This window comes from Lucilia sericata, unplaced genomic scaffold (genome assembly GCF_015586225.1).
Source record: "Lucilia sericata isolate MDLA Ls3-8-SP2 unplaced genomic scaffold, ASM1558622v1 Contig000248F_arrow, whole genome shotgun sequence".
Lineage (NCBI taxonomy): Eukaryota > Metazoa > Arthropoda > Insecta > Diptera > Calliphoridae > Lucilia > Lucilia sericata.
In genome coordinates, this window is record NW_023994274.1 from 303,617 (window position 1) to 315,592 (window position 11,976).

The window sequence follows — 11,976 nt, forward strand, 5'->3', positions numbered from 1 at the left end:
TATAAAAATGAAGTCTTTTGTTGTAACAGTTCGACTATGGACTATACTTTTTTCTTGGAGCTCGTCAGAAACAAATCAGCATTCCTTTTCCAAGAAATTAATTCAACTACATACATCGAAAACATTAAAAATTAACACTCGGAATTAAATCTTAAAGAATACCTTTATAGGACTTATAAACTTTTTATATAGACAACTGATTTCAGAAAATTTCCATGAACAAATCTATTTATATTTTTAAAAACAATTGACAAAAGAGGTGTTCAGTGACTAAAGACTTAAGTCAATACGCATGATGTAATAATAACTTAGTGCATCCTGTCAATACGTTTTAAATATTTTCCCAATTAAATAAATTCCCCAAAATTCGTTATATTTCTAATAAAAAAATGTCTTCAATTCTTTTAAGAAATTATTTAAAAAAAATGTATTGTAAGTTTTCTTTAATAGTTTAAAATTAACAAACTTTGATTAACAAAATCAAAACTATTTCCCAAAGATAAATCGTGCTATTATCAATTTAACAAAAATTACAAAATCTTGATTCATAATCCTAAAAACAAAACATTCAAAATATTGCCGCTGAAACCACATATAGCAATAAATAATCAAATTACGCGTTTTCAAACATCCAAGTCTATTACAATAAAGGAATATGAAACTAGTCGTAAATATACATGGAACTGGAAACTTGAACGTTTGATGGGCTGGTCTTTAACAATTTTAATACCATTGGCTTTTGCTATAGAATCGAAAGAATTAGAAATGTTATTGGCTACGGCAGGGTTAATGCATACTTATTGGTAAATACTCCCTTATTTAAGAATTGTATTGACTAATCATATACATATTACAATATTCCCTTTGCGTAGGGGCTGTCAATCCATGTGCAGCGATTATCTACGTTCTTCCAACGTAGGCAAAGTCCTGCCTATTATAGTGCGTTTTGCGGTAGTTGTACTGACATTTGCATCTTTGGCTGGTATTTATCAATTGATTTATGAAGATGTCGGTCTTATTAATATGATTAAAAAATTTTATTCTATAAGAGGCCGGGATTATGTACCACCCAAACAATTGCAGAATGTAGATCTCGAAGAAAAACAAAATGTTTTACGTTTGTTTTTCAGAAAATAGTCTAAAAATACTTTTTATTATTTTGTTTGAATAAAGAAAATATGTACTTATATATAATCAGCATATTCGTAAATATGCATTTGGTTATTTAGATAACGTTCAAAATATTTAACAAAATCAACAAAAAATTACAACACACATTCACAACTTTTTGCATAAGAAAAACACATTCAATCGCCCAAAACACATTGACGCATATTTAAGAATTATATTTCCTGTTAATTGTTGTTTTTAGGTCACGACTTTTGTAAGTGATTTTGATGGAATAATCTGAGGGCATCCCATTGTTTGGTGTGCAGTAAGATATGAGGTCTACAGCTACGCATGTGATTAACAGCTTGTTCAGGAGTCCAACCATTTTTCTAAAAATAACAAAAGATTTTATTTTTAAAGTAAACATTTAAAAAACAAATAGATAACAAAAAATATAGTCGCTTAAGGTCGATTAAATAACACCCCACACTAGTCTGGAGCATATTGAAATGAAAGGAGCTTGAACTAATCAATAATGAGTATTAGAATTTTTGCTGCCAACATCAGACCATACACAATATACCGTTTTAAGTATTATAGGGTATAAATTATAATTCAAATATTTGAACAAAAATGCTTTTTGCAAATAATAAAAAAAGTTTTAAATTACTCACCATCATTAAATAACAACCGACCAGCGTTGCACTGCGAGTACGTCCAGCCTTACAGTGAACGTAAACAGTGCCAACATTTTCCGGGCTTGATGTGGTAGTCAAACCCTTAATACGATTAGTTACAGGAAGAAATTTATTCATAAATTCCACTCCCTTATAGAGTTTATCCTGGCAAGGTGATTCGAAAATGTCTGTGGTGGCCAACTGAAGAAATTCTACTCCCAACAATTGCCATTTGGGAGCATTGTTGGAAAACATTGTCAGTTCATAGTCTTCGTTCATAGAGACAACAGCTTTCATATTCTCATTTTTAATAAGCTATATAAACAATAACCACAACAAAACGAGTTAAAGCTTTTAAGAATAAGTTTAAATCTTAACAAAACTTACATCATTGGCCTGTGAACGGAAAGGTAAAGCACCTAATATAACATTCTCATCGATACGATCATACCAATTGCGTGAGGTAGCCTTCTCCATTAAGACATTATAAAGGAGTGTGGGATAGAAGGAAACACGGGCAAACATAGCAGCCTTTAAAACGATAATAAAATAAATTAAAATTAAGACGGTCTTTACAGCAAAAAAAAAATCCAACAAAGAATTTCTATGAATTTAACGAAACTTTCACTTTGGTACGCGCTTTACAACAAGTCAATTGACATGATCTTTTGTAGTAGTTTTCAAAGTTTGGTAACAAAAACACACACGAGCCGTGTTAACTCTCGAATTTTTAACTTAAAACTGGTTTCAAAGTTTTTAAGGGAGCTTTAAATCACTGAAGAAGATTGCTGCACAGCTCAAGAAATCAAAACCAAAACAAACCAAACAAAAAACTACACAAACACTTGTCAACAGTAGACTTCCTAATGTTATTGTTGTTGTTCTATTACTTACACTCATTTCCATGCCTTTGTTATTGTTGTTATTGTGCGTTATTAGCAAAACAGTAATTATACAAGCACAAATAAATTCTTTATATTTGTTTGGAATTTTGTTGAAGATTTCCCTTAGAATTTTAATGATTATATTTTTTGTTATTTTCTTATAATTTACATAATCCCGTCACTCATACGCTGCTTATTGTTGTGCTTTATGAATTTCTTATTAAAATAAGAAAGAAACAAAATTTGTATTGGAAACAGACATGTGGCGTAACAGCTTAATTACAATTGGAACCACAACCGCTGTCGACAATGGGTTTTCATACATTTTGAATATCCTCTTGTGGTTGGCGATATTGTGGTTGAGATAGATTCTATCAGTGTACACTTAATAAGGTAGCCTCGTCGCTACAACAAATACAACAATACAAAAACAACAGGCGATTTGTTATTGTAAAATAATCCCATCTGTCAAAATAAACTGCATTCGGAGAATAAAAAAGCGACAAAAAACAATAAAAATATGAGTTTTTAGCAAATATTTTAAATTTTAACTATTAATATATTAAATTAATTAAACGTGGAATACCTGAAAATCATTCCTATTTATTTCTTAAAAAAAATTATAATTAAAAAAAAAACATCGTTTTGCATTGTGTTTTTGTGGTCTGTCGACAGTCCCTTAATTTTAATTCATCGCTCGCTCTTTTTGTGTGGTTTGTCGACAGCGGTTCCAATTGTAATTAAGCTGCAAATCTGATAAAAACACAAAAGGGGAGCAGATGATTGGGGAACAGAGTACCGTTAATCAGCTGTTTTGTTTTATTTATGATCTGCTACCCTACAAGAAATGAATGACCGAAACTAACACATACAAAATTATTTTACTAACACACTTGTAGATTTTTTTAGAGAATTCTATAAAAAAATGTATAATTCCATCAACAATGACAGCCAAATGACCGGTAAAATGACCGACACTGTACCAAACGTGTGGTATAAGGTTGCATTTGCATACGCAAGAGTGAAACAACTATATTTTGATTAATATTTTATTAAAATTTATATTTCCATCAACAATGACAGTCAAATGACCGATCAAATGACTGTCACTGTGTTTCAGAGTTGTATTTTTCGTCGTTATAAATTCATTATTTCTGCGAAAGCCAAAGTTCAAGAAGCGAAAAATTAAAAAATATACAAAGTCTATAAATTATTAAAAATAAAGAGAATTATTATAAACTGAATTTAAAAAAAGTGCAGGAAGTGGAGCTGAAGATAAACACTTTGGAGTTTAATCAATCTATGGTAACATGAATACTTACTTTTGATATTTATATTTCGATATTTATATGTATTTCTTTACAGACAACTTATTTCCACAAATTAAAAGGAGAATCAGAGAATTTAAGATTCTGCGAGGTATGTAAAATGGTGAAATGATTGCTAATTTATGTATATGCTTACTATATTAATAAAATTTAAAAAAATAGATATCTTAAAATATTTATAAATTGTGTTTTATTATAAATTGGTATAGCCGTCAGTTTTGACGGATATATTCATCAAGTATGATTAGTCAACAATGACCGATTAATACATCATTTTTTATTTGTTAACTGTGATGGATATATCCATCAAGCATGATCAGTCAATCGTGACTAATATTTATATCATCCTTGATTACTAATCATCAAAAGAGTGAGCAGCTCAAATATATGTGTTAAAATCGATATAATTCATAAGTGCGAGTGTGATGAAAGATCACATGTACACAAAAGTTTCCATCAAGTTTTTCATATTGCCCTTAAGAACTTGATAGAAACTTTGTTCTACGCAATGATCGATATTTCCTTCAGTAGTGTCAGTCAAATGACCGGTCAAATGACTGTCACTGTTCTTGTAGGGTACATCATGTAAACAACAGTAATGACAACATGATGTTTTTTCAGATATATTTGTAGGGTAATAAAACGCTTAATTAGAAGTTATTTAAATTTCTATTTTATTATTTATATTACAATTACATTACATTAGAATTGCGGTAAATTTTGAATCTATACAAACAATTTCTGTAACTTTTCACTTTAATAAACATTTTTGATATATTTAAATTTTATAAATATTTCGATAAATTTCTTTTTAAATAATATTTTCAAAATTTTTTTATTTATAAAAAATATTTGAAAATTGCTTATTTATTTCAATAAATTTTCTATTTATGTGAAACTTTTATTAATTTTCTATTTGTAGAATATATTTGATAAACATTTTATTTATAAAAAATATTCGCAAAATTTTTTTTTGTAGAAATTTTTCGATAAATTTAAAAAAAAATTGTCGTTATAATTTTTAAAATAATCAATAAAATCTTTTTTACTACAAAAAAAATCATAAAATGTTTTATTGATTTGGTTTAAGTTTCAAAAGTACTGTATAAATATAAAATACTACTGTATTTTCCATCCCCGTTGCGGAAAAACTACACACATAACGAAAGGTTGTCAGCACTGTATCATTAGTTTCGTTGACAGTTCTGTAGCTCCACGTCAAATAAATTAAAGGAAAAAACATAAATTGACTGGATAATTTTTAAGCCGCTTATTAAGTTTTATACAATTTATCAATAATAAATTAATTAATTTAAATAAAGTGATTAAAAATGGTTAGTTTAATCAATACTATTGACACCGGTCACGAAGATATGATACACAATGCCATACTAGATTATTATGGTTTACATTTGGCAACTTGTTCCTCGGATGGTTCTGTGAAAATATTCGATGTTAAGAATGGTAATCAAGTGTTGGTGGCCGATCTTAAAGGTCATCAGGGACCAGTGTGGCAAGTAGCATGGGCTCATCCCAAATTTGGCAATATGTTGGCATCATGCTCGTACGATCGCAAAGTAATTGTATGGAAGGAAGGTAGTGCCAATGATTGGACTAAAATGTAAGTAAACAACATAAACATAAGTGAATGATGTCATTTATTATTTTTTTACATATTATTTAGCTATGAATACAGTAATCATGATTCTTCAGTTAATTCCGTGGCCTTTGCTCCGGCCGAGTATGGTTTAATGTTAGCCTGTGGCAGTTCGGATGGTTCCATATCGGTATTAAGCTGCAACACGGAATATGGTGTATGGGATTGCAAGAAAATCCCCAATGCTCATACTATTGGCTGCAATGCGGTGTCTTGGTGTCCCTCGACTGTGCCAGAGCCAGCATTTGACCAGAAGTCATCAACACGTTCATCTGGTATAAAACGCTTAGCCAGTGGCGGTTGTGACAACTGTGTTAAGATTTGGCGTGAAGATAATGATCGTTGGGTAGAGGAAAATCGTCTAGAAGCTCATTCCGATTGGGTGCGCGATGTAGCTTGGGCTCCCTCCATTGGTTTGCCCCGTTCTCAAATTGCTTCTGCTTCGCAGGATCGTCATGTTATCATTTGGAATAGTACCGATTTTACCACATGGTCACCCACCATCTTACATACATTCGATGATGTAGTTTGGTCGGTTAGTTGGTCAATGACCGGCAATATTCTGGCCGTAACTGGAGGAGACAATAAAGTTACTTTGTGGAAGGAAAATAATGAGAATCAATGGACTTGCATAAATGACGATGCTTCAACAGGCGGTGGTGCTCAACAGTCAGAACAGAGAACACTTTGAATATCTTATTTGATTCTCCCGCATTTCTTATCTCTCATTTGAAATTCCAACTATGTTAATATGTCATGTTTGTAAAACATCTATGCAGCATTCTGAAGCAAACATCTTAAGCATAAGCGGCATGAGTTTTTTATTATTATTTTTATTACGAAAACAAAAAGTAAAATTGTAGATAAGAAATTGTTCTACTCGCGTTTGAGAACGTTTTGTCTAGTTCTATATTTAGTTTAAAATAATTAAAAAACAAAAACAAGGAAATCTGTTTATCATTCTTTTTTTCGAAAGCATTCAATTACATTATTTTTCATGTTTTTTGTTTAAACATAAAAATGTTACATTAAAGTATATATTTTTCAAATAAAACTGTGGTCAGGCAACCAATATTAATAAACCAATGTTTAATTTTGAATATATATATTTAATATAAATTAGAGAAGTAATTCAAAGAAATTCGAATACGCTATTCCATTTTAATAAGAAGTTTGGCAAATATAAAAAATTGTGCTAATTTTTGTATTTATTTAATCTTGATATTTAAAACAGCTAGTTTTTTAAGGTTGAACAAAAGGGAGTTTTAAAGAAGAGAAACTGTCAAATTAATACCCTACTACTACCATAAAAATCAACCTGTACAAAAAGGCGGTAAAAAGCATTTATGTGTTTGTTTACTTTTTGATAGCGGAAATAACAAAAATTAATTTGTTTTTTTAGTTTAGTGAAAGTTTGTATAAAGTAGTCTTGTGTAATTGCAAATATTGTTAATAAAATGTAAAATTAAAGTATTTTTAGGGATTAAATATGAGTTAGAATGAAAATGTGTATCTATCAGCATAAAAGATTACCCAAATAGTAGTTGTACAACAAAACAACTACCCAAACAGTAAAGAAATTTACATGTTTTCTTGTTTTTCATATAAATTCGGTAAGTTTAATTAAATTACCTAAATTAATTTTAAAGGATACTCATATGTTCAAATCGATAAAGTTAAAAGTTTTGGACAGAAATGTAAATTAAAAATTGGTTATAGTTCATGTTTTGGGACGATTAAGGAATGTTCTTTTATGGCTTCTCATAGTGTGTCTCTTTTATGATATTTTGCCATAGCTGTCTGTCAATTTGATAGGCAACAACAGCTTATACAAAAACTATGAGAAATGTTACCATTATTTTTATAAATATCGATTACTGATCTTCCAAAACAGTATTCATCAGGTGAATGTCATATTTATGTACATATGTCGAATAATGAATCTTAAGAACTTGTTGTTAATATGGAAGCTATATTACTGGTAACATGCTGACTTACTCAATATGTCACTAAAAAACGTCGTATATCTCGGAAACTGGTACAACTAGAGTCCTCAAACTTTGCACGGGCAACTTAGATAATATGTACACGAACATTCGGGAAAAATGGGCAAACTAGCAATAGTGGGTATGACACATTCCACGCCTAATATTGCTAGCCAATACGAAATGGCGTAAAGTTTAGAAACTATAACATCTAAACTTTCCAAATTTTTAACGATAAACTTTAGTGTCAATATGAATACTTTGTGTAAAAATGGACTGTGTGGTCGTGTTATCTCCCATATAAAGTTAATACTGACATTCTTATATATGGGAAACTATAAAAGTTAGAGGCGTTCAATTTTGGTACGACTAAATATGAAATATAATATGAATATTTTGGACAAAAATTGGTACACTAGCAATAGTCGGAGTGGTGCCTCCCATATAAAGAAAATATTAAATTAGCATATCTGAGAAAATATAACAATTAGAATCCTTAAATTTTATTGGAGCCCCTTTCGAATCAATATAAATATTTAAGTCAAATATGGGCGTACTTTGAACTCGTTTATCTGGAAAACCATTAGCACTAGAATTCTCAAATTTTGCACAAACAACTGGCGGATTAGCAATAAAGGAGGTGCACCCCCCTCCTATATGAATTCAATTTCAAAATTTTAAATTGCAATTTAAAAAAACTTCCAATTGGGGAAGTACCACCTACTATATAAATTGAATACAAAAATCTATATATCTGGAAAACCATTAGAACTAGAATTCTCAAACTTTGCACAAACAACTTTGATGTCATTTTAAACATTTGGGTAATAAATTGGCGGATTTTTTTTAGAGGGCGTGGCACCTCCTATATGAATTAAATACAAAAATAAAATGTAAATGAAAATTAAAGCTATTTTTTATTTTCCAATATAATTTAGTAGAATACACAATATATATTTATTTTTTGCGATTTATCAAATAATAACTGTTCAAAAAGCGGTTTTCCGTTAGATTTTCTTCGCCTTACTAAAAACTTAAATGTATGAAAGGTCTTTTTTACATTGAGATGACGATATGTATAGTGAAGGGTATATAATATTCGGCATTATCGAATTTAGCACTAATACTTGTTGTTTCGACTAATTTTGCTGTTGTATTATTATTTTCTTTAAGATTCCTTAAACCCGGAAATAATAAAAAAGTAATTGTGACAGTCATGCAAAATTTTCCTGTTTTACACAGTTTCTTTTGTTTACAAATAGTATAAATACAGAAACTTAATTAAGTTTTTATAAAACAAATTATTGTTGTAACATTATTATTGCGAACATAACTGTTCTTCAAGAAAGTGCATATAAAGACGAAAATGCAAGAAACTTTACACAACTGATTCAATATCGTGTTCCATAAATCTTTACAAAAATATAATTCAACATGTAGGCAATTATATTACAACAACTTAATATTTAATATTTTAATTGATAGGTAGTTCCTATAATCAGCATTTAATCATAGGAATAATGGAAAATGTTTGTCTTTATTTGTAATTTTTGAAAAACAAACATTTTACACCTGATTGAGAGTCCTATATTCAATTAGCAAAGATTATTATAATAATTATTATTATTATCTTTCTTCAGAAAGAATTATAAATTATAATAATTAAATTTAAACACTTAAAAACGAACATATTTACATTTTTTTCCTTTAATATTGTTTTAGCTTTACTTTAAGTCGACTATAACTCGATTATTATCCAAGTATGTATTATTAAAATAACTATAAATATGACTTAATTATAAAAATGTTGTAGAAATTTTATGGAAAGCAATCTGCATTAGGGTTCTACAAATCGACTTTCGAAAAATCGAACAAACGACTTTTTGTCGAAAAAAGTCGAAAAGTCGAAGTCGACTATTTTGTTCCAAAAAAGTCGATAACTCGACTATCGTCTGTGAAAAAAGTCGACTTTGTTAATAAAAGTCGAAAAGTCGGAAAGCCGAAAAAGTCGAAAAAAGTCGAAAAGTCGAATAAAGTCGAAAAAAGTCGAAGAAAGTCGAAAAAAGTCGAAAAAAGTCGAAAAGTCGTAATAAGTCGAAAAAAGTCGAAAACTCGAAAATTGTAGAAAAAAATCAAAAATAGTCGGAAATTTTAAAAAAGTTGAAAAAAAGTCAAAAACTCTAAAGTAGTCGGAAAAACTCGAAAAAAGTCAAAAAATAGTCAAAAAGTTGAAAAAAGTCGGAAAAAGTCGAAAAAAGTCGGAAAAAGTCGAAAAAAGTCGAAAAGTCGGAAAAAGTCGAAAAGTCGACTTTTTATAAAATACTTATAGTCGAAAAGTCTAAAAGCCGACATTTAATTAAATGAAAAAAGTCGAAAAGTCGAAAAATCGACTTTTCATAAAATGCAAAAAGTCGACTTTTAACTAAATGAAAAAAGTCGAAAAGTCGACTTTTCGTTTCAACTATAGAACCCTAATCTGCAAGCTTTCACATTACATTAATATTTACTATACAAGTACTTAATATTTGATGGAAGTACAACAGGAATGTCAAGTACTCAAAATTTTAGTTCTAAAATCATAAATTAAAATTATTAAGAAAATGCACCACTTTACATTAATATTCAGTTGTGTTTTATTAAAATTAAAAACTCCAGGAGTGCATGTTTTTTTTTTTTGGACAAACTTAGCATTTGGTAAAAAGCTGTAACGGGCTAACGATAAGATTTGTTATCGTTTTAAATATGAATACAAAGCATTTAAACCAAGTCCTTTTTAAACACAAAATTCGTTTTTTAATATTAGTTTCCGTTATAACAAACACGTGCTATTGTTGATGCCTAATTTGCAAGTGTAGTGTGTGAGTGTGTGCAAATGTTTTTGTAGTGGTGTTTATTGTGTTGCCATTTAAGTATGAAATTTCCGATTTCACCACAAAAAGTCATTACAATCAATTCGATTGTATTAAATCACAATAAAATTAGGTTAACTATGTGTAATTTTTATTTTTGTTTGTTGCTTCTTTGCAGGCAAATGAAATAATTTATGTTTTTTGTTATTTTTTTTTTTTGCGAAAAAAAAAAAACAAAACTTAAGTATTATCCTGCTACATACATATACACATATTTCAGAGATCAAGAAAATATGGATCAGTAGATCTAAAATATTGTTTTATTTTGTTTAGAGCGGGTTTTTGAGATGGCAATCAAATGTCAATTAATAATCAGATTAGTTAATCAAAAAATAAATTTAATCTTATGTTAATCCACTTTGATGTTTTTGAATACAAGATTAAACTTCGCAGTTTTGCCATACAAAACAACAGAAAACGTCACTGTTTGTTATCAAAACAATGCATATTTTATAAAAAAGAAGAAGACAATTGTAAATTTATTATGAAAATTAATGAAAACTTAAATTAAAAACAAAAAAATGTATTTTGAAGTGTCCATAATTTATACTAATCAATAAATAGAACATTTTAATGTTTATATTTGTAAAAATAATATTAATTTTTTTGCATCAGCTGTTTAGACTTTTGCATTTCGTGCTTAAGTTTAAACCACCTCCATTGGGCGCTTAAACTTGCAAACAAAATTAACTAATTGAGTACTCAAAAACATCTTTCGAGGATTAATTTTAATTTAATCGCTAATCTTTCACCTAAAGATTGGCCCTTAGATGTATAAAAAGCTGCTTTTATACATACGTATGCGTATGAGGAATATTTAGTTATTACAAAGATAATACAATCTAGATTGGTAGATGGGGTGGGAAAACCAATAGCAATATACTCTCATCCGAGTTATTATAATTATATGCGTTGCGGGGAATAATAAAGAATAATATTTCTTTCAATTCTTAGACAGTGGGGAATGAGGGATGCTTACCTTTTGTTCTGCCGGGCCAATAAGTAGATAGAATAGCGTTTTAAGTTTTTTTGTTTTATATATTTTATTTCATATATTGTTCACAGCACTGAGCGGGGAGAGAGAATTGAACTTAACTCAACGTGTGTTGATTTACAAGTGACCGATTTATTTTAGGATTACAACAAAAGAAGCTTAAGATTTTTAAGATAATGGCAATTCAGCTAATTATTACAATAATTTGACACTTTCCTAACGATTATCAATTACTTTACGTTAGCAATAGTAAATTTACAATATTAAGATAATGCAGTTCAATTTAATAGTTCATTATAATTCGAGTGGTCTTAATATGCAAATAACATTATTAATAAAAAAAATAAACAAAGAAAAATTAATTTTTTTCTGAAAAACAAAAATTTAACAAAACTTAAAGAGGGCTTTACACAAGTCGTATGATCTGTGAAA

The 11,976-nt window shown here is 29.0% G+C and overlaps 3 protein-coding genes across 4 annotated transcripts; 2 read left to right on the forward strand and 1 right to left on the reverse strand.

Moving 5' to 3' along the window:
* Positions 1-28: 28 nt before the first annotated feature.
* On the forward strand, positions 29-1,193 carry LOC119602661 (succinate dehydrogenase [ubiquinone] cytochrome b small subunit, mitochondrial-like). The gene is made up of 3 exons (XM_037954288.1): positions 29-432; positions 500-803; positions 873-1,193. The coding sequence occupies exons 1-3, from the start codon at positions 390-392 to the stop codon at positions 1,135-1,137; spliced, it is 612 nt and encodes a 203-aa protein (XP_037810216.1). The 5' UTR covers positions 29-389; the 3' UTR covers positions 1,138-1,193.
* On the reverse strand, positions 1,112-11,547 carry LOC119602662 (phosphatidylglycerophosphatase and protein-tyrosine phosphatase 1). 2 transcript variants are annotated; one of them, XM_037954289.1, is made up of 4 exons: positions 2,682-2,958; positions 2,175-2,318; positions 1,785-2,102; positions 1,112-1,499 (listed from the first exon to the last, which is right to left on the reverse strand). In XM_037954289.1, the coding sequence occupies exons 1-4, from the start codon at positions 2,691-2,693 to the stop codon at positions 1,374-1,376; spliced, it is 600 nt and encodes a 199-aa protein (XP_037810217.1). In that variant the 5' UTR covers positions 2,694-2,958; the 3' UTR covers positions 1,112-1,373. The 2 variants fall into 2 exon arrangements, with proteins under 2 accessions (XP_037810217.1, XP_037810218.1); XM_037954290.1 differs by lacking the exon at positions 2,682-2,958 and adding an exon at positions 11,530-11,547 and having other exon boundaries at positions 1,130-1,499.
* LOC119602659 (protein SEC13 homolog) lies at positions 5,169-6,742 on the forward strand. The gene is made up of 2 exons (XM_037954287.1): positions 5,169-5,620; positions 5,684-6,742. Exons 1-2 carry the CDS (start codon positions 5,331-5,333, stop codon positions 6,345-6,347), a joined length of 954 nt encoding a protein of 317 aa, XP_037810215.1. The 5' UTR covers positions 5,169-5,330; the 3' UTR covers positions 6,348-6,742.
* Positions 11,548-11,976: the final 429 nt, after the last annotated feature.